Source organism: Diprion similis, chromosome 10 (assembly GCF_021155765.1).
Source record: "Diprion similis isolate iyDipSimi1 chromosome 10, iyDipSimi1.1, whole genome shotgun sequence".
NCBI classification, from domain to species: domain Eukaryota; kingdom Metazoa; phylum Arthropoda; class Insecta; order Hymenoptera; family Diprionidae; genus Diprion; species Diprion similis.
Window position 1 is genome coordinate 12,511,503 of NC_060114.1, and position 22,908 is coordinate 12,534,410.

Consider the following 22,908-nt stretch of genomic DNA (forward strand, 5'->3'; position numbering starts at 1 on the left):
TGTAAAAGGGGGAGCCAAGTCGTATACGTAGAATATATGGAAGATTCTTTGTGTGCACAGTTTCAAGTGGTGTGCATGTAGGTGCGCACATGGAATGATCTCGAACATCGAGCGCCCCCTTCCAACGCCTCAGTATATTAGGAAGTAACCAGCAGGGTGGAACGTCGCCCATCGTTGAGCCGTAGGAGTCACGAGAAATATTTCAAAATGGTACAAAGTATTTATATCCAGCGATATTTCAGGCATCTTGAATTCCAGACGTAACGCAGTGCTGTGATATTGTGAATTGAATACTAGAAAACATTTGTGTTTAATATTTTATCATTCTACAGTACTCTGTTACTAATAAATACACGTTTGTCAAAGAACCGGTGTTTTGTTTGATATCATAGTTCTTTTCTTATTAATTGACGATTAAAATTGGAATCGAGGATTTTACCGTTCTTGACAAAAGATGGTAATGTGAACAATGTCCCGTGTAACCTATTCGACGGGTTGTCAAGAAACAATCGCATTCCCTGAAGCCGTCATAACCTTATAAGGAATTATTTTCCTTCATAGTCGTCGCAATCTTAATCCGCCCCCGCTATTCCAGAAACAATCATTTAACACAATAATTTATACCATTTACTGATCTCGTTTCTTGTTTGATAATTGATTTTGTTGTACTTTTATCCATTGTTTGAATTGTCACGGTAATATATGCATAAATTGGGTGTGTCAGGTATTGCCATGTAATTTGGGTAGTCGTTTGATGAATTTTGTGAATAAGTGAAGACTAAAGAAACAAAAGAATTTTACAAATTGACAATTGAAGGCGAAACAAAAAATTGGGATGTTACACGAATTTTGTTTCGTAATTGGCGATCAAGTTTCTCGGGATTGTAAAAGAAATTTGTTGACCATTCACTTTGAAAAAATCCATAAAGATGGGAAAATTCATGAGGGTAAATTAATATACAATTAATTCGGTCGATTAAACTGGCAAAGTAGTATTTTATTCATTTTATCGGCCTTGTAACAAAAATAATATTCAAATCTACTTCAATCACAAATCTACGTTACTTGAAATCGTAATGCTAAAGTTGAGATCTTTGTGGAATTGTCGAAATGTCGTTTTTCTTCATTTCAGCAACCTCAAATAATCTTGTTGAAAGAGGGGACAGATACGACGCAGGGTAAGCCTCAACTTATATCGAACATAAATGCGTGCCAAATGGTGGTGGATGCTGTCCGAACAACCCTTGGCCCTCGGGGTATGGACAAGCTCATCGTAGATCAAAATGGCAAGAGCACTATTTCGAATGATGGTGCCACGATTCTGAAACTGCTGGACATTGTACATCCTGCTGCAAAAACCTTGGTCGACATAGCCAAGTCACAAGATGCCGAGGTAATAATCCTTCCAATTCTTACGATCCTTCGACAAATTGAACCAAATCTCTCCATTGTTGAAACTATATGGATAATTTGAAAGATTAAATTGTATCATACAACTTCAAAGAGAGTAACATTAAAACTGAACTCATAGACTGACAATAACTTTGAGGATCGGTATTGTTTCAATAGAGTTCGTATATAACATTCGATCCATTCTATTCTCTGAAAATATCATTCTTCTGGAACTTGAAACATGAAATCATAATTTGTTGAAATTTAATCATGATCAGGTTGGAGATGGGACCACAAGTGTTGTCCTATTGGCTGGGGAATTCTTGAAACAGGTGAAACCATTCGTCGAGGAAGGTGTACATCCTCGAATTATCATCAAAGCCTTTCGGCGCGCAACTCAGCTTGCTATTGAGAAGATTAATTCTCTCAGTGTAAAAATTGAGAAATCTAACATCAAAGAGCATAGAGCTCTGTTGGAGAAATGCGCTGCTACTGCAATGAGTTCAAAACTTATTCATCAACAGAAGGACTTTTTCAGTAAAATGGTTGTCAACGCTGTTCTACAGTTGGACGAACTTCTCCCACTTAACATGATTGGTATTAAGAAGGTAAAAATTATCTGTAAAATGTCTAACTTATCAGAAAACGTTGGCAATATAAAGTTGCAATGCCAAACTGTCGTTCACTTATAGGTGGCTGGTGGATCTCTGGAAGATTCTCTCCTGGTTGCCGGTGTAGCTTTCAAAAAAACATTTTCGTATGCTGGCTTCGAAATGCAGCCAAAGACATATAAACCATGCAAAATTGCTCTATTGAATATTGAATTGGAGCTCAAGGCAGAGCGGGACAATGCCGAGATCAGAGTGGACAATGTGGCAGAATATCAGAAGATTGTTGACGCAGAGTGGCAAATTTTATATCAGAAGCTGGACAAAATTCACCAAAGTGGAGCTAATGTTGTGCTGTCTAAGCTGCCGATAGGAGATGTCGCAACCCAGTACTTTGCAGATAGAGACATGTTCTGTGCTGGCCGTGTTCCCGAGGAGGATTTGAAGAGGACCATGAAGGCTTGCGGCGGTGCAGTCATGACAACTGTTCACGATATAAACGACGCTATTCTCGGAAAATGTGAATCCTTTGAAGAAAAGCAAATTGGAGGAGAGAGGTTGGCAAATATTATCATTACTGTGGATTAAATTCGATTGAAACACTTGCATCATTCCACTAAAAACTTTTATTATTTCTCCAGATTCAACTTCTTTGCTGGGTGCTTGAACGCTAAAACTTGCACTCTCGTTTTGCGAGGAGGTGCTGAGCAATTTTTGGAAGAAACCGAAAGGTCTCTCCACGACGCCATTATGATTGTTAGGCGTACAATAAAGAATGATGCGGTTGTTGCCGGCGGTGGTGCTATTGAGATGGAATTATCACGCACCCTCCGTGATTATTCACGCACCATTGCTGGAAAAGAGCAGCTTCTTATTGGAGCAATCGCGCGTGCCTTGGAAGTTATTCCCAGGTATGTATTTCACGTTAATTCTACAACGAATGCAACCTACTAAATATAATCTAATACGGAAATTTAACTAGGTATGTATTTACCCATACCCAATTTCCTTGGTTTGAATTGCGCTTGTTCATTATTTACAAATCTCTGCCATACTTTTTTATAGACAACTTTGCGATAACGCCGGATTCGACGCTACAAATATTCTCAACAAATTACGACAGAAACATCATCAAGGAAACAAGTGGTACGGAGTGGACATCAACTCTGAGGACATAGCAGACAATTTAGAAGCCTGCGTATGGGAGCCAGCCATTGTAAAGATCAATGCATTAACAGCCGCGAGCGAGGCTGCTTGTTTGATTTTGTCTGTTGATGAGACCATTAAAAATCCGAAAAGTGGCGGAGGGGATGCACCACAAATGCCGGTAGGCCGTGGCATGGGAAGACCTATGTAATTATTACATTTCCGTGTAAAACTTGTCGACAAAAAACAAATCGACGATTGCAGCTACAGTTTGATAATCTTAGCTGTATAAGTTGTCTATCTATTCCATCATCGCGCTTATGAATTTAAGGAATGTTGTTTGAAGACAGTTTGCGCAAGGTGTCGAATCAGCAAGGGTATCAAATCAGAAATCATAATAAACGTTTCACAGAGCCAGTGTTATGTTCGCATTTCCATCACATTGGGGCTGTATTCTACTTAATCAACATTACCGCCTTCTCACTTAACTATTAGTTACAAAAATTCATTGCTTGAGTATTAAAATCTAGCATCAATCGTAGCACAAGGCAGGAGTTTATTTATTGTTCGACTGAACAGATATCGCATCGCATACTAATTGCCTGATGAATAATTCTTCGTGTACAGATTCCATCTATCAACTATCCAACTGATTGTAGGATACGCTTAACAAGTTTTTTTTAAATGCAACAGTAGTTGCATTTCATTACGTCTACTTTTATAGTTTGTACCACACCATAATTATTCTCAAACAATAAAGAGAATTTTAATATTCACTCTATTCTCATCAAATGCATTGTAATATTAAGTTTCAAAAAAGAGTAATCAAAATTTACCACGATTCTTTAATATGTTCCTAATACTCTATAATTTTATAAAATGATATAGATATTCACATATTCCTGTTTGTACAGTAAAAATATTTTGAATCATCTACAATCAACCAATTTTCAGATGTGTTACGAATTTTTCCGTTGGCGCGGTTCTTCGCGGGTGCGGACGTAAATAGAACCAAAGTAAATAGGTATAGAATACTGAAGTATAAAACTGTTCGGTAGCTAACGAATTGAGCTCTTTAAATCTAATATTCCTACTTAATAATAAAATATAATCAATAAATGTTTTCTTTGAGGGTGATTACATATAGGCCGCTCTATATTTCTCTATGTTCGTCGAGATTTGTCAGGTATTTATTAAACTTAAATACGTATCAGAAATTATAAATTAGAGGTTAAATTATAAGATGTGCAGCTTCGTGATGTGCAACCATCATAGATTTATAGTCTGTGGCTACGAAGTTGGACCATAACATGCGCAGCGATATTATTGGCGTCTGCTGTTAGATCTGATCTAATCTAACCAATGAAACGGCTTCGTATTATCTAACTGGAAATCGAATAGCTAAAAAACTTATTCGAGGTAAATTGAGTTTCACAGCGCGGCAATTCTTTTGACTTGTTCACTCATTGAACCCGATCACGGACGTAAGAAATATAACCCGATTGAACCCTGATTACCAAGCGCCAATCAGATTGCCACCCATATTACTCATGGGCGCCATAAGCCATTCTGGTGACCTGTTGAACCAGTGTTTGCTGCTTTTTGGCGGATACTTTTTCAGTTGAAAACCCATGTGAGATACTGCTCCTTTTTTTTTTTGACCTGCAGGTATTTGTCTTCCGACTATGACCCAAGACACTGCTTCATACCTCTACCCTCCATAGTTATTCACATTGGTTGCTTATAACGCGTTGTAGCTCATTCCAACTCATTCACGATTCTTTGATCAATCACGGCTATACCATGAAAACAACGTGTGCTGTAAACGGAGATGCACAGCAGCAAAGTCACGTGATACAATCATAGTTAAATATAAATGACGTCATGTGTGCCATGTGCAGGCACATTATTAATGGCTGAGCGGCAGTCGATGCGCAAGAGCCACCTCGTTTTCTTTCACCATGGGTATTAGGACCTTGACTTCCTTCTTTTTTGACTCGTCGCTTGATTCGAAGGACGCGTTTTTGCAATACGATTAACCCCGCGGGTTATGTTTAGCGATACATTATTTCTGTATTGTAATTATCATCAATAAGTGCAAAAGGGAAGAAACAAATTCAGGGCATGACTCTGCGCTGGTCCGTAGGCAGCACCTGACATTTTCACAGCGATAATCGTGAAATTTATCGGTGGATTAGCCAGCTGTTATCGATTTGTCATGTAAACAAATTTTCTTTTTTATCAATTGAAATACGAGTCATTATGGAGAACCTTTGTCAAAACGTCGATATACATCCTAACGAGGTTCCCGTATGCAAGTTAGTAAATATTTGCACTCTTGTTTGTTGTAAGACTGACTGTTTACCTATTTTTTAAGAGTTCGTTACCTTTACATTTATATTTTCATATATTCATTAAATATTGAATGATTGAATTGTATTTTTTTAAGACGAGAATCGTCAGAGGTAACCGCTTCGATGGCAACATCACCTGTTCAGACAAATGATACCATTCGATTTAATGACATAATCAAATCCCAGAATGACAAAAGGCTTTATAGGGGCCTTATATTACCCAACAGAATGAAGGTACTACTCATAAGCGATTCAACAACTGATAAAAGTGCTGCATCCCTCGACGTTAATGTTGGTAAGCTATCAACTTACTTTTCACGTAGCTCTTTACTTATTAAGTCACTATATCAATCAATTAATTTCAGGATACATGAGTGATCCTGCAGATCTGCCCGGTTTGGCACACTTCTGTGAGCACATGCTTTTTCTTGGAACCGAGAAATTTCCATTAGAGAATGAATATGGAAAATACCTTTCGGAACATGGTGGGGCAAGTAACGCAGCTACCTACCCAGATCACACGAATTACTACTTTGACGTGACTCCAGAAAGTTTGCCTGGAGCTTTGGACAGGTTTTCTCAGTTCTTTCTGAAACCATTGTTCACTGAGTCAGCTACCGAGAGGGAATTGAATGCTGTTAATCTTGAGCATGAAAAAAATATACCCAATGATACTTGGCGAATGGATCAGTTGGAAAAATCATCTGCGAATCCAAATCACGCGTACTCCAAATTTGGAACAGGAAATAAAGAAACATTGGATGTAATTCCTAAGAAAAATGGTATCAATGTCAGAGATGAATTGTTGAAATTTCACAAAAAGTGGTATTCTGCCAATATCATGTCGCTAAGTGTACTTGGAAAAGGTCAGTTACTTTCTTCTCACAGTGTTTCTGCTGCCAAAATACTACCCTAAAGTATTGAGTAATATTATTTTTGAAGCATTTCATTAAAGCAAGAAAGAGTTTGTACTTATGAAACGTTACTTCTGCAGAAAGTCTTGATGAATTGGAAACCTTAGTTACGAAACTATTTTCTAATGTTGAAAATCTTGACGTCGATGTACCGACTTGGGATGAACATCCATTTTCTAAGGATGATTTTCAAACAAGATGGTATATTGTACCCATCAAAGATGTGAGAAATCTGAACATGACATTTCCAATACCTGACTTACGTGAACATTTCAGATCGGCAGTAAGTTACTGAATTTAAGTACTCATACTAAATCTGCAATTAACATACCAGTTACCCAATTCTTTATTATGTTAACGTACTTAAATAGATATAACAGATTTTGACATACTGGTAGTAAATTCATGTTTAATTTCCACCTTGATATGTTTATAATATTTTCTGATAAGATAATTTGTATTATTTCGTTCTCAGCCAGCCAATTACATTTCACACCTCCTTGGGCATGAGGGTGAGGGTTCACTTTTGTCCGCATTAAAAGCAAAAGGTTGGAGTAATTCTTTGGTATCCGGACGACGTCAGGCAGCTAGAGGTTTTGGTTTTTTTGGTGCCTATGTTGATTTAACCGAAGAGGGAATCAAACACATTGATGACATTGTTACATTAACTTTTCAATACATTAATTTGCTGAAAAAAGAAGGTCCCGTATCATGGATATTTGAAGTGAGAACTCATTAATTGATTGTTGGAAAATTTTTGTTCCTAGCTACTAATAGAATCTCGTCTCGTTTATCGTTCTTAGATTTTATATATTGGTATTTGTTACAGGAATGTAAAGATATAGCCGCAATGAACTTTCGTTTCAAAGAAAAGTCATCACCACGTAGTTGGGTAAATTCAACTGTGCATTGTTTGCAAGAGTATCCTATGCAAGAAATATTGACAGGGCCACGGCTCTTGACGGAATGGAAACCAGAGTTGATTGAGATGGTTCTGGGTTATCTGACTCCGGAAAATATTAGAGTCTCTGTTGTAGCTCAGCAGTATGAGGACATTGCTAGTGAAAAGGAAACTTGGTATGGAACTCGGTATATAAAAGAAAAAATACCAAATGACATTATTGAAAAATGGAGAAATGCAGGTCTAAACCCGGATCTACGACTTCCAGCTAAAAACGAATTCATCCCAACAAATTTTGATCTAAAACCACAAGAGCCTGATGTGAGTACCAAAGTTGTTCAGTTAGTTGTTAATCTAGTTTTATCAGCGAAATCATTCGACGATTTGATGAAATTTTACAATTGGATTTACAGGCAAATAAATTCCCAGTAATTATTGAGGATACAGCGCTAATGCGAGTTTGGTTCAAGCAAGATGATGAATTTCTCTTGCCTAAGGCCAATCTTAGCTTGGACTTTGTTAGGTGAGCAATGTCTTTGATTTTACACAAAATTTTGATTTGAATGTCCGCAGTAAGTTGCAGAATTTCTACTGCACACTTGTAACTATTTACCCCATATCCGAATGTATTGAAAATTCTGACCAATGTGATTAATTAGATTTGTATCATGACTTCAATCTAACATTAGAATTGTTATTCAAAGATCTATGAATACTAATAAAGAAAACTTCAATATCAGTTTTTAGCATAATATATATTTTCAGTCCTTTGGCGTATATGGATCCAGTTAGTTGCAATCTAGCATACATGTTTGTACAGCTGTTTTGTGATTCATTAAACGAATATGCCTATGCTGCTGATCTTGCAGGATTGAAATGGGAACTTAGTAATAGCAAATATGGAATGATTGTGAGTAATCAGTTAATCAGTCGATATGAAATGTTATGCCACTTGCCATTACGATTTTTTTGCTTTGTGTTAGGTTTCAAAAGCTTATACAACTTATGCTATTTGATCACCACATCATGAGACTAGTCATTTTTTCTTTCAGCTAGGAATTGGAGGCTATAACGACAAACAACACGTTTTGCTTGCGAAAATTATTGATCGAATGGTCAGTTTCAGAATTGATGTACAACGATTTGACATTATAAAAGAAAATGTAAGTAGATTCATATATGATGAATTTCTTGTTTACAACAGCATTCGGTAACCAGTAAGAATATTATTAGTGCTAGTATTGCAGGCATCTTGATTTTCTGTGAATATATTTTTCATCGTATTGGTTTTAGTATATTAGAGGTCTGAAAAATTTTGATGCTGAGCAACCATATCAACATGCCGTTTACTATTTAGCGGTTCTGTTAGCAGAAACTGTTTGGACCAAGGATGAACTGTTAGATGCAACTTCACGTGAGTAAGATGTAAATTTCATTTGTGTGGTTACGTTAAAGACTGGACTACACAGTTTATCTATATCATTGTTGGGCATGATAATGTAATTAATTAATCAATTACAAATTGAGAAAATAATTTGTTATTATATCACAATCAATTACAAATTATTTTTTTAATTTGTAATTGATTTCCTTCCAATTATAATTTCCTTACATTACATCTGTAATTCGTACTTCAAATGTAATTACTTATGAAATATAATTGGATGCTACCCAATACTGATCTGTATAAGCTAATGAAAAGTAAGTTTCAAGCAACGTGGCTCAATATCAAAATACATAAAAAATTGTAATTTCAGATTTGACAGTGGAAAGGGTACAACAATTTATACCACAAATTCTAGGAAAAATGCATATTGAATGTTTAGTCCATGGAAATGTAACCAAGTCGGAAGCGTTAGATATTGTCAAGCTTGTTGAATCAAGATTAACTAATACATTGCCGCAAGTTACACCGTTATTGCCTCGACAATTAGTTTTACACCGGGAGGTGAGATTAGACGATGGTATGTGTAATAGCTGTAAGCATGGTATAGTTTGGTAATTAAAAATTAGTATATGATAACATGCGTGACACATTAATTTGAATTACGAAATTCAGGTTGTCACTTCCTTTACGAGATCGAGAACAAATTACACAGAAGTTCATGTGCCGAAGTATACTACCAATGTCATCTTCAGGCAACAGAATCAAACATGCTTCTAGAGTTATTGGTTCAAATTATAACTGAACCCTGCTTCAATACTTTGCGAACCAAAGAACAGCTTGGCTATATCGTATTTAGTGGAATACGAAGAACAAACGGTGCCCAAGGTCTGAGAATCATTGTGCAAAGTGACAAGCATCCTCGGCACGTTGAACAAAGAATAGAAGCCTTTTTGGAGTCAATGTTGGTGAGTTTCCTGGATTAAGATTACCGTTTGCTTGTCATTTCAGATTGATCTTTGTTTGTTTTGTCATTTACTACTCGAATTCCCGTATATCTTGGCTTTATTGCTTCTCAGGGTCAGCTAGTTGATATGTCAGAAGAAGAATTTAGTAGACATAAAGAGGCTTTGGCTATAAAGAGATTGGAGAAGCCAAAAATGATGAGCACTTTGTCAGCTTTGTTTTGGTCTGAAATCTCAACACAACAATACAATTTCGATAAAGCTAACATCGAAGTAGCCTACATGAGAACCATAACAAAAGAAATGGTTATTCAATTTTACAAGGTACGTTTCTCTTTCTTGCCATTTTAGTCAGCATCACTGTATTATCTGATGTCAAAACATGATTTACAGATTTATAGCTACAAAAAGTGTTATGTACTTTATATTTTAGGAGGCTATACACAGTTCATCCCCAAGTAGACACAAGCTTTCAGTCCATGTAGTTTCAATGGTGGAAGGTGGTGCTGGACATCCCGACGCGAACGTTGCAGACGAAGGATCAACTCCCTCTACGGAAACCAGTCCAAATACACCCCATAGAATTAGGGACGTGATGTCATTTAAATCAAGTCAAGCATTATATCCTCTGCTGAAGCCATTCATTGATATACCCAGAAAAGGTCGAAGATCAAAATTATAATGTTTGGGTACATTGGTTTGTAAATGTGATGCTCCACACCTAGTTTCCTAAAATATTATGAATTGATAGAGTCATGACATGTATTTTAGGAGAGGCATGAACATTTCCCATCTTAGGTTTATATGACATATCCTTGAGTATTATCTAATCACATTGATCGAACAGCCTTGAGTAATCGATTATGATATGGGATTATTGGTTAGCCACCCTGGTTTTTTTTTATTTTTCAATGTGACAGTGAAATTCGTTTAGTATTACAAGGACAAAATTTAAACGGAAAAATTATTTCGTAAATCCACCGTTTCACCAGAAAATTAAGATATGCACGTCTATCTGTGGTCAATATCCATCCAATTTATTTATGGTACACCCGAATTGGTAATAATTTGTAATTTTCACCTCAATCACAGTTACACGTTCAAAAATGGCAACAGGAAGGAAACCTTAGAAGAATTTCCAAATTCATCGACAGTCATTTGGTACATACATTGTACATACATACAGTAAATAATGTGCAATAGATTATTTGGTTATTTTTGCACTAGCCGTGAGCGATTCAGACGCTAATGAATTTTATGCAAATAAAGAGCATCATTACAAAAATATGATTCTTTCGTTATCAACCAGCCATTAATATTGTGTGCCAGTATAAAAAAAAAAACCATAAGTTTGAAAACGTTGCCACAGTTGCTTCTATGATCTCGGAGCAAAATTTATGAAAATTATTTCTCGCCGTTCTTGCTGTGTATTGCAATTTTTCAATTTTCAGAAGTCTTTCCCGGTTCTAATAGAGCTAAATAAATTTTATTTCTATCGCGCGTCTGGAGCATCTTGCTTACCGCTAGCCTGATAATTGCGACTGATATACACAGTTAGTAATTATCTTACTATTCGGCTGAAAAAGGATCGGCTTTGGATGGCCCAGTTCTCAACCCTATTTAGGCGTTTTTCTTGACTGGTAATTTTTTTATTCACCGAACCCCTCGAGATTTCTAGGGTTTCCATACTTTTGGTACACCCTGTATAGTTAATTCCCTGTAGTGTCAATTGATCGTTGCGTTGATACCTAGAGAAGGTCGTTGCCATTAAATTGAAATTATAATTCTATATAAAAAATTTAATAAATAATACTGGAGTATTTTGTTATTCAAACAATTTCTTAAACAAAGGTTACAAGAATAAACTAAGAGCGCATAGCACATTCCTTAGAGGACAGTTGTGTATACATAGCGCAAGAAAAAACTAAAAAGAGATCTGGACGCTTTTGTCGGTATAAGCAAAACGCGTTCACTTTCTTCTCTTTCCCGCACTCGTACTCTGAGCAGAGCGCTTCGACATACAACGATATTAGTTTATCCAGCATGTATACGCATGGGTAAATCCCGTGACGCGATCTCACGGCGTAAAGGGGTGAAACCCTGCCATTTACAAGCATTTCCTTAGCATCGTATAAGCGGCTCCTCCTTTCCCTTTTGATCCGTGTCTTACGGATTGTCGAAGAATTTTTTTCACCCACTTCGACGACTACAATATTCGCGAGAATGCAGGCCAAGGACGCCTCATACCTACAGTGGAGTACTATTCCAAATGTATAATGTTGTTGAAATGCGTTAATTGTCGACTGTTGTAAAAAATAGACAATAATAAACGGTACGCCTTATATTGAACGGAAGTTGTTCGGGCTATTTTACCTCGGAAGAATCGTTCAGGTCGCGAATATTCTTTCGATAAATCATAACGGGCTTTGATATGTGACAAAGAATTGAAAATTGCGCAAAAGTTGTTGAAGCGTCATACACCTGCATGGAACTAATGAGAAAGTTTTAAAAAGAGATACTTTTTGGTTCTACCAGGGAATTTCTCAGGAATATATTCAGTCAACATGTCACAATCGCTATACTATGCGCGCTTGTAGGAAAAAAACCATTAACGCTTACAGCTCTGAAATACCGATCACTCGATTAATCGTGTAGGAGAAATTCACGCTGAGTTTAGTGATGCTGCATTTAATGCTGTCATTTCATTTTTCAAGATGCTTAAATGTGACTGAATACAATAAATCAGAGTTTGCAGAAGAAGGATCCCCGGAAAACCAATTCTTGAAGCCACCGATCGTTGGCATGATTCAAACCAGGAAATAATGATTCCAGGTACATCGTTACACGCGGTCGACAGTCAACCAGGAAAATATTATTCTTGGAGTTGGAAATGTTAACATTGATCGTTATTTTCACGAGTAAATCTTTCCCTGGACACAAATTGTTTTATTAATATAGTTACACATAACTACACATTAATGGCTGTACATCTTGTCATTTCAAGTATATTTTCAGGACATAAACAGGGCTTAAAATCTGAAAAAAAATAATATGCAGACGTGTGAAAAAATTTACCGCGAAAGAAGTGATTTTCAGTTCGATAAGGTTGAAATATTTTTCCAAATTTTGAATGTAGAAATAATTAAGTGCGTGACCAATTTGTATTTCTGAGTTCATGGGTACATGGAGTGTTAGCTTTTTATGAGGTATAGAAACAATAATGGTGTGCCATATGCCAGGCAGTGTAACAGCTAATTTACTCTACGGAAAATAAAACTTCACTTCAAGTTACATTATTATTATTATTGTTATTATTGTTATTATTATTAGTGGAAGTCAAGAAACTGATGACGCTGTATTATTCTCTTTCAGTCTGATGGCATGGTGGGAGAAGGAAGATGTTCAGAATATTTTAGGATCCATCAGTAGAGTATATTTGGTGTTGGTTGGCAGTGACTGCTGTCAAACTTCCTCATGCAGGGGACATCATGTGATACGATTGTACGATCATTGCTTTTTAAGTTGTCCCGCGGATATTTGAAAACACTTCAATCGTTTCGAAGCAGTGGCATAAGCCTATATATAGTTTGTTCCTTGTAAGTTCATTTGGATTTACTTATTTTTATTCATAAATTGTGTGTGTGCAGTTCACCCGATCAGGATATATAACTATCAAAGCGTGACGGATTTTCGAACGTAACGACTGTACCAATTTTCGTAAATTTATAGTAATTGATTATCCTGCTGGGATTATGTGTTTTTCGTCAGTGTCTAACTTTATGTTCATGTTTTCGTGGAAGGTTCCAATCTCCCGATCAAGGCGATAATCTGGTACAAATAGCAGACGGCCAGTAAACCGGGCCTAAACGTGGAAACAAGTCATCTGGACGCCTATACGTAAGTAATTGACGTTGCAATTTATTCCTAAGATGGAAAAGTGCAACTTTGGTTGCCTATCTGTAGGCGCCGAAATAGCTTGCTTCCACGTTTCGGCCCGATATATCCCACTGCATATTGATTATGTTATATCTCATTGCAAGGCGAACTCGAATGTCATAATTGTGCGGGGGTTAAATTTTATGAGTTCTGGAATATATGTGCCAAATGATGTGGGAAACAGGTTGCTTTGGATAAAAAATGGCCTACATGCTTTTCATTAATCTTTTATTGGCTAAAAAATGTTGAAAAATCATTTGTGTCTAGCAGAAAAATATTGTCAAGTCACGAATTTCTTGCTCTGAAAACTACTCGTATGGAATTTTTAATAGTAATACAGACCTAACGTTGGGAGACGGAGCACTTTATTATTCAGAATGTGTGGAATGTTGATTTGTATTTTCGATGTTCAATGAAAAGTTCCATTTGAACTATAGCGAAGCTTTTCAGATTTTTTTTCCTAGCGGATAAAACAATGCGATATTTTATGATCGTTACTGAATCATATTGGCGATTTTAGAGCTCCCTATAATATTTTTAGGCCATTGAATTGTGATCAATGACCATTTTATTCAATCATTGGATATTACATATGGTATACTGATCGGCTGGGTGCGATAATATCCACAACGAAACTCAGTATTATAGTTTTACCAGCAGTTCCAGGAAATTTGATTAAAATCAGTAATCGTAATCACTCGTTTCACTGGTTAGAGAATGTTGCTACTGAAAACATCGCAAAATATGATGGAAATTATAAGTAACTTCGGAAAATTGTCTCCCCGTAATAAGGGCATTCAAACCGTAGAGGAACAGTTCTCATGATCGGTCGTATTACAAAAGAAAAAAAATGTGCCTTATGCAAAGAATTTCAATATCGTATGTTTAACTGCGACATGGCGTAGGCAGCACAGTAATGTTGATATTCCCATCCCATACAGCGTCGAGACGTTGCAGCAACATAACTTTGCAATATGTATTGGCAATGATTGTGGTTAGATTGAGCAATGTCGCTGCAATCTTGCTGTAATGTCTCAATATCCACCATTCATTGCATAGCATCTGCAATATTGCAAATTTTTTTTTAATTCATACTTGTGTATTATGTTGGTGAACATTGGTAAAATAAGTCATATACAATATCATACATAAAACTTTTATTATGACACTCATACTGCAACTGCATGTATAAATATCCATGTAGTCTTCTAAAACAGAAATTATTTGGAAATACATATAATTGTTTATTTTTAAATTGTCTTGTAGATCCAAAACAATTTGTATTTTGAATTTTTACAAACTTCTTGTCAAATTTCTCTGTGTGGAAGAGTCGCTTACCAGTTTGAAATTTGCTGTTACTTCACTTTGTGGGGATTTCAATGCCTTTAGTGTTGGTCCAAGAAAAAAGGTTCATTTCTTATAAGGTTAGCCTCTAATCACACCTACGCCGATGATCACTTTTTTCAAACGAATATTGCACATTTTAGGAAGTGTGGATTTGCAGTGCCGTCGATCCAACATGGTATTATATCCAGCAAAGCCATATTTTAAACGTGATAAAAGAGACAAGTTCGTTTCTTCTCTAAACAGAAACAACATTAATTCAGAATCGAGATTCCAAAAAATGATAATTAAAATATATTGTATTTCAAATATTCGTTCGAGGTTTCTTCCGTAGTTCACGAATTCGTCGTAGATTAACGCAAGCATGCATCGATAAGCTTAATTTCCGTGTACATAACTCATTTCGTGTTCTTGCAGACTTCCTGTTACTTCACGACACTCACCCCAGAGATATTTTCATTTTGTCCACTGCCGATCGGAGATCAATTATGGAAAAGCTATGTAAAAATATCAATATCAGTCACACGGAAACGGATCTTTGCTGCAAGTTAGTGAATATTCGTATTTTTATAATTTCACATACATGGTACCTTTCATCAAGTATTCATTAATCATTGGTTATAATTCGATATGGTTCAAGACGAGGGCTCCCCACGACAAACGATGCAATACGCTTTGATGACATTATTAAATCCCAGAACGATGAAAGGCTTTACAGGGGTCTGATATTACCGAATAAAATGAAGGTGCTACTGATAAGCGATTCAACGACTGACAAAAGCGCTGCATCTCTCGACGTTAATGTCGGTAAGTGAAAATTTTCTCATTTTCATTCAATTTACTCACTTCATCGCAGCAACTTTTACGCATTTCAGGAACTATGAGTGACCCCGCAGAATTACCAGGTCTGGCTCACTTTTGTGAGCACATGCTTTTTCTTGGAACAGAAAAATATCCAGGGGAGAATGATTATACAAAATACATCTCCGAACATGGTGGGGCAAGTGACGCATCTACCGGCGAGGATTACACGAATTACTATTTTGACGTGGACCCAGAAAACTTGTCCGGGGCGTTGGATCGGTTTTCTCAATTTTTTTTGACCCCATTGTTCACCGAGTCAGCCACCGAGAGGGAATTGAATGCTGTTGATCTTGAGCATGAATCAAATGTAAAGAACGATGCATGGCGAATTAGTCAGTTACATAAATCATTGGCAAATCCTAAACATCCGTATTCGAAATTTGGAACGGGAAGTAAGGAGACGTTGGACGTGATTCCGAGGAAAGCTGGTATCAACGTCAGAGACGAACTGTTGAAATTTCACGAAAAATGGTACTCAGCCAACATTATGTCGCTCAGTGTTCTTGGAAAAGGTTAGATAATAGTAATATTTCTACCGCACAGGTATTATATATTTATTAGCAAAGCACATTACTATTTTTCATCAAATTTCTTGTGCAAAGAATTAATTAGGCTTGTTCTAAGGATTAAACAATTTTACAGAAAGTCTCGAAGAATTGGAAACCTTAGTTACTACATTTTTTTCTAATGTGAAAAATGCTAACGTTGATTTACCAAACTGGGTCGAACATCCATTTTCTGAGGAGCATTTTCAAACAAAATTATATATCGTACCCATAAAGGATACGAGAGATCTAAGCATAATGTTTCCGTTACCTGACTTGCGAGAATATTTCCGATCTGCGGTGAGTTTTTAAATTTTATCACCTCTTGATTTCGAATTTTACGTATATACTGTGTATCGATGAGGAAAGAGCGCACCTGGAGCGCGTGCGTCAAGTCTTTTCAATTTTATTGGCCAGCAGTTATCGCGTGATTGTGCAGCCGAAGCGATCGCGACTGTCAGAAAATGTCCGTAGGAGTTCACAGCTAATGGTGGGCTCCTAGGAACATTTTCTGACAGTCGCGATTGGTATTGCGTCGGCTGGTCAATCAGGCGGTAATTGTCGGCCAATAAAATTCGAATGACTTGACCCACGCGCATAAGGTGCGCACTTTCCTGATACGGTCTAAGTCATGCACACACGGTATATGGGGTAGTACAAATGAACGTGAATAAGGTTCGACCTCGACCCCCACCAAATTGGTTGGCAATTAATTTTATACTTCTACCCCACCAAGTATACATCTTCCATAACTCGAACACTGTGCACTTAAGGAAATGTTGTAAGAGGGAAAAAATAATATTTTTTTCTGAATTGGTCGGAAATAATGTTTTCAGAATTTGGTAGGAACCGTCAATCCATCGTTTTCAACGAAGAACGCGCAAAAATTGATTTTTCCCAAAAGCTGCGATCTTGAAAAATTTGAAACTTTTTGCGAATTGTCTTTGACTAAAAAGTAATTTTTTTTATACATGACGGAAAATGGCCCGACCGTCGTTTGCGAGCTACGCAAATGACGGTCAATTTACATGTTATCGGATTGTAATATTTGGCCGCAATTTTTCTTCAATCAATTTTTCATATAACACACAATCCATTTTACAGATAACATGCACGTTCATTTAGATTACCCTATAAACGAAGAAATAGCTAAGATTTTGCCATTCTAGCTTATGTTGAAGTTTATATCAACCTTCAGCAACGATATCATCTATTAAACAATAAGTCTGATAATGTCGTCCGAAATGTACAGTTTTTATTCTCATTGCCAGCCGTCGTCTTATGTTTCGCATCTTCTTGGACACGAAGGTGAAGGTTCTCTGTTGTCTACATTAAAAACCAGAGGCTGGAGTAGTAGCTTACTAGCTGTAAGCGAAGAAGGATCTAGAGGTTTCAACTTTTTTGGCATTTATGTCGATCTAACGGAAAAGGGAATGGAACACATCGATGATATTGTCTTGTTGACGTTTCAGTACATCAATTTGGTGAAAACCCAAGGTCCTATTTCATGGATTTTTGAAGTGAGTGCTCGTTAATTTATTATGCCGAATTTTCTATTTCTTACCACGTTTTTATTAAATCGCTTTCATTTCTGTCTGTTTCTTTGCTTGTCTGTTCTGTAAAAATGTTGTAATCGATTTTTCCTGCCTATGAAGCAATCTGATTCCTTTATACATGTTGTATACATCTATTGTAGGAATACAAAGCCATGGGGACAATAAATTTCGGTTACCAAGAGAAGTCGTCACCTTGTGGTTTGGTCAACTCAACTGTAGGTTGTTTGCGACATTATCCCATGCAGGAAGTCTTGACAGGACCTCGGTTGTTCAAAGAATGGAGACCGGACTTGATTGAAAAGGTACTGAGTTATCTGACTCCGGAAAATGTTAGAATCTCTGTTGTAGCTCAGCAGTATGAGGATATTGCTAGTGAAAAGGAAACTTGGTATGGAACTCGATATATGAAAGAAAAAATACCAAATGACATTATTGAAAAATGGAGAAATGCAGGTCTGAACCCGGATCTACGACTTCCAGCTAAAAACGAATTCATACCAACAAATTTTGAGCTAAAACCACAAGAGCCTGACGTGAGTACCGCAGTCGTTCAGTTAGTTGTTAATCTAGTTTTATCAGCGAAATCATTCGACGATTTGATGAAATCTTACAATTGGATTTACAGGCAAACAAATTCCCAGTAATTATTGAAGATACAGCGCTAATGCGAGTTTGGTTCAAGCAAGATGATGAATTTCTCTTGCCTAAGGCTAATCTTAGCTTTGACTTTATTAGGTGAGCAGTTTCTTTGATTCTACACAAAATTTTGATTTGAATGTCCACAGTAAGTTACAGGATTTATACAGTGCACTTGTAACTATCTACCCATACCTGAATGTATTGAAAAATTCTGACCAATGTGATTAATTAGATTTGTATCATGACTTTAATCTAACATTAGAATTGTCATTCAAAAATCTAACAATTCTAATAAAGAAAACTTCAATATCCGTTTTTAGCATAACATATGTTTTCAGTCCTTTGGCGTATATGGATCCAGTTAGTCGCAATTTAGCACACATGTTCGTGGAGCTGTTCCGCGATTCATTGAATGAATATACTTATGCTGCTGAACTTGCAGGAGTGTGGTGGTCTCTTAGTCATAGCAACTACGGAATGACTGTGAGTATCTATAGTTGACGTTAAAATATGTTCCTCATTTTTTTCTTTTTTTTCATCGGCAATAACTTTAGCGGAGTATATCGTTATTTGCGCAATGTAATGATGTTTTCTTTAGTTGGTAATCGGAGGCTATAGTGACAAGCAGCGAATATTCCTTGAGAAAATCATTGATCAGATGGCCAGTTTTAAAGTGGATCCGCAACGATTCGAAATCATTAAAGAAAATGTGAGTATAAGACATCACGAGGACCACAATTTCTCCTGTACCATCAAGTAATGGTATTATTTACGTATTGTTATGCTTAATGGATTTATTCTTCACCGTGTTGGTTGCAGTATATTAGGAGTTTGAAAAATATGGATGCTGACCAGCCTCACGATCATGCTGATTACCACTTGCGGGTTTTGCTTGCAGAAACTAAATGGACCACAGATGAGTTGTTAGACTCAACTCCATGTAAGTAGGATGTGCGTTTTATATTATACCTAGCTGTATAAATGGTTGAATCCTACAGTTTTTCTGACTATATTTCGAAGCAGTGTGAGTCGCGAGTGACTTATGGTCCAATTTGAGGTTTCATCAATAAAATCGCCATGTTTTCAGTATTGACAGAGGAAAGGGTACAACAGTTTATACTGCAGATGTTAGGAAAAGTGCACATTGAATGTTTACTACATGGAAACGTGACCAAGTCGGAAGCGTTAGATATGGCTAAACTATTTGAATTTAAATTGATCAACACGTTGCCACAAGTCACACCACTATTACCACGACAATTACTTCTATGTCGGGATGTTAAATTAGAGGAAGGTCAGTGTAACATCTATTAGTTAGACTTCCTCCATATGTTATTAAAATTGTTTCTCTATTATAGTTTGATGTACATAACAGCTACTTAATTCCGGAAATGCGTAACTAACACTCTCATTTACAATATTGCAGGTTGTAACTTTCTTTACGAGGTCGATAATAATTTGCACAAAAGTTCATGCGTCCAAGTGTACTACCAATGTGATCATCAGGCGCTAGAATCAAACATGCTTTTGGAGCTTCTGGATGAAATAATATTTGAACCCTACTTTGATAACTTGAGAACCAAAGAACAGCTGGGTTACATCATATCAAGTGGAATACGAAGAACAAACAGTGCACAAGGTCTGATCTTTACTGTGCAAAGTGACAAACACCCTCGATATGTTGAACAAAGAATAGAGGCCTTTTTGGAGGCGATGTTGGTCAGTTTCCTGGATCATGTTGAGCCTCATATGCTTCTGTTTTTAAGCTTGTTTTGAGCTATTTGCTTCATCGTTTGAGTGTGTATTTTCCATTACTTTTACTTCAGGGCCAGTTGGTTGATATACCGGAAGAAGAATTCTCAAGACACAAAGATGCCTTAGCTACAAGAAAATTAGAGAAACCGAAAATGCTGGACGATCTGTCGAGTTTGTTCTGGTCTGAAATATTGGGCCAACGATACAATTTCGATAGGGCTAACATCGAAGTATCCTACATGAGAACTATAACGAAAGAAATGGTTGTCAAATTTTATAAGGTATGCACGAGTATCTTGCCGTTTTATTTGACATATTGTGGTGTAGTCTTACTTAAACATGAATGTACATTGTAAGAAATATTTTATCATGTATAGCATGTGTACAGGTGTTTCTTTCCAATTTTTAGGATGTCCTACTGTATTCAGCTCCAACTAGATGTAAACTTTCGGTACATGTAGTTTCAATGGCTGAAGGCGGAGCTGGACGTACAGAGGTCAACGTCACGGAAAATGGATCATCTCCGTCCTCGGAATCTCATCTAAATACAGCTTGTAGAATTAATGACGCGATGGCGTTTAGTTCAACCCAAGCGTTGTACCCTCTGGTAAAGCCATTTATTGATATCCCAAAGAAAAATATGAGCAGATGTAAATTATAATGATCAAGTATAATGGATACGATGCACCGGACGTGGGTATCCGAGACATATGTTATTAAATAGTAGGGCATGATTTCGAATGGATTGAACTATGAGATGATTGTATTATAAAACGATTGTTCACCAATCCCACGTACGTTGTTCAATGTGACTATAAAATTCGATCATGATTATCAAGACAGACTTTCAAATAGAGAAAAGTATTGACAAATCTTTTATTTCATTCATATAATAAGATACGTATATGCGTATCGCTGGTATGCATGTTACTTCTTTATCTTCACATATCTGGGATTGGTAACTTATACTTGTGATCTGTACAATCGCACGCGAATCCATCTCTTTGAAAATCACCGCAGGGAGCGAAGCGGTCATTTTCTAGATATACCAGTTATGGGGTCCTAGGGACATTTTCTGACAGTCGCGATTGGTATTGCATCGGATGCTCAATCAAACGGTAACTGTCGGCCAATAAAATTCGAACAACTGATGCACGCGCATGAGGTACGCACTTTCCTCATAGACACACGGTATAATATTATTAGATAAGATTTAATAAAATACTAGGTAATTTCTAAAAGTAGTAATCATTCACCAGCTAAGCTCTTTTTAAAAGCGTATAGTGAATTTTATGAAAATAACTAGCACGACTATCAAATCATATTAAATATTTCGTTTCTGTCAACTATCAATTCATATTATGTATTCATAGCCTAACTTACAGTATTTCCCATTTCAAAAATCATGAGTACCTATCCTTCAACCGAAGTGGTAAGAAACCATGAATATTACGTTCTCGAATCGAAAATTACTGAATCATTCGCTAATTGTAACAGTAATTTGCAGAGTAGCCAGCTGATTGATGAAAAACGGTATTAAAATCTCGATATCTTGAATAAATGGAGAACTGAATAATTATTTGGAAGATTGCTGCAAAAGTGGCTACTTTACCTTGTCAAGTGTCTGGGCTCAATTTTTCATGATACATTATAATCTTTATCCAAATGACCTTTGCGCGGGTCGAACCCGAAGCTGACACTATCAAAAGATGGAAAGACGTATGTATACGTCTGTGTGCGAATATTCCGTGTGCCGTACGCAAGTGTTAACTGGCGTGATATTGACATCAGACGTACTTGCGCTGATTTGCATATTGAACTGCTTCATTATGAGGAGATAACAAAAAATCGGTGGTACCACTTTATTCTTCACATTCATTATGCGTGTGTGAAGATTTCTACACACTAGAAACACATGAAGCAAGGACCCAGCAACTCGATCACCGCTAAATAGATGCGCAATATTATCTACAAATATGTGTTGGTTCACTGCCTCATCACATAAGTTGATCTCCAGTCTCAGGTTATCGCATTAGAAGCGAAAAATAAAAATAAATATGCGTATGTATATGATAGTATTGTATGCGCCACGTGTGACGAAGAAAATTCGTGAAGCTTGAATGAGTATAACGGTAACTGAGTTTTGTATTATATGGCTATTACTGGACGGTGAGTCTTTTACAGCCAGTTTATTAATTTATCACTTTCGACATTAGAAAACGCTTGTTACCTTCACAGCACAAAAATACTGTATGAAATGTCTGCCATGGCTGGTTGGAATTTTCAATCATAAATATACTCTAACGAATCGCTTTTAAAATAAAAATATTTGGATTCTAAAAGTCGTTAAAATGAAGGCTAACCCTTTGGGATTTTTACGGCATATTTTACCTGGTTTTAGAAAATTGTAGAATCTATGATCTAGAAAGCTATGGCTCTAAGTCGCTGCGGTGAACGCTTCAAAAGTTACAGCCAAAAAACGACAAAAAGCGAAATAATTTTGCTGTTTCGAGAAGTCTTTTTCGTATTACTGAACGTCCAGTTACTGGGAAAAGGGATGTACAGATCGATTCGGAGACATACATTTTTTGCGTCAAATAATCGC

At 36.7% G+C, this 22,908-nt stretch overlaps 3 protein-coding genes across 4 annotated transcripts; all 3 read left to right on the plus strand.

Moving 5' to 3' along the window:
- Positions 1 to 56: 56 nt before the first annotated feature.
- Positions 57 to 3,919, plus strand: LOC124411538 (T-complex protein 1 subunit eta). Of its 2 annotated transcripts, none has more exons than XM_046890714.1 (6): positions 57 to 210; positions 1,133 to 1,393; positions 1,671 to 2,000; positions 2,085 to 2,557; positions 2,642 to 2,911; positions 3,066 to 3,919. In XM_046890714.1, the coding sequence occupies exons 1-6, from the start codon at positions 208 to 210 to the stop codon at positions 3,355 to 3,357; spliced, it is 1,629 nt and encodes a 542-aa protein (XP_046746670.1). In that variant the 5' UTR covers positions 57 to 207; the 3' UTR covers positions 3,358 to 3,919. The 2 variants fall into 2 exon arrangements, with proteins under 2 accessions (XP_046746670.1, XP_046746671.1); XM_046890715.1 differs by lacking the exon at positions 57 to 210 and adding an exon at positions 244 to 457.
- A 273-nt stretch (positions 3,920 to 4,192) lies between these two features.
- LOC124411532 (insulin-degrading enzyme) lies at positions 4,193 to 10,966 on the plus strand. The gene is made up of 14 exons (XM_046890698.1): positions 4,193 to 4,332; positions 5,596 to 5,795; positions 5,866 to 6,366; positions 6,495 to 6,697; positions 6,890 to 7,138; positions 7,244 to 7,636; positions 7,729 to 7,838; positions 8,081 to 8,225; positions 8,368 to 8,478; positions 8,609 to 8,729; positions 9,073 to 9,279; positions 9,375 to 9,667; positions 9,779 to 9,988; positions 10,098 to 10,966. Exons 1-14 carry the CDS (start codon positions 4,265 to 4,267, stop codon positions 10,344 to 10,346), a joined length of 3,060 nt encoding a protein of 1,019 aa, XP_046746654.1. The 5' UTR covers positions 4,193 to 4,264; the 3' UTR covers positions 10,347 to 10,966.
- Positions 10,967 to 13,040: 2,074 nt separating this feature from the next.
- LOC124411425 (insulin-degrading enzyme-like) lies at positions 13,041 to 21,110 on the plus strand. Its single transcript, XM_046890519.1, is given in 16 exon segments — positions 13,041 to 13,109; positions 15,362 to 15,391; positions 15,394 to 15,491; positions 15,585 to 15,751; positions 15,820 to 16,320; positions 16,451 to 16,653; positions 17,625 to 17,873; positions 18,050 to 18,442; positions 18,535 to 18,644; positions 18,887 to 19,031; positions 19,147 to 19,257; positions 19,368 to 19,488; positions 19,636 to 19,842; positions 19,975 to 20,267; positions 20,375 to 20,584; positions 20,713 to 21,110. Coding segments are annotated over 16 exon segments (3,159 nt in total). The 3' UTR covers positions 20,965 to 21,110.
- The last annotated feature ends 1,798 nt before the right edge of the window (positions 21,111 to 22,908 follow it).

Bases quoted from the DNA above. Each gene is read 5' to 3' on its own strand.
- LOC124411532 (XM_046890698.1), top strand. From the start codon at position 4,265: ATGTTTTCTTTGAGGGTGATTACATATAGGCCGCTCTATATTTCTCTA. The intron at 7,139-7,243 runs GTGAGAACTCAT...TATTTGTTACAG, and splicing joins CCGTATCATGGATATTTGAA to GAATGTAAAGATATAGCCGC. The intron at 7,637-7,728 runs GTGAGTACCAAA...TTGGATTTACAG, and splicing joins TAAAACCACAAGAGCCTGAT to GCAAATAAATTCCCAGTAAT.
- LOC124411538 (XM_046890714.1), top strand. The intron at 2,001-2,084 runs GTAAAAATTATC...GTTCACTTATAG, and splicing joins ACATGATTGGTATTAAGAAG to GTGGCTGGTGGATCTCTGGA. The intron at 2,912-3,065 runs GTATGTATTTCA...ACTTTTTTATAG, and splicing joins GCCTTGGAAGTTATTCCCAG to ACAACTTTGCGATAACGCCG.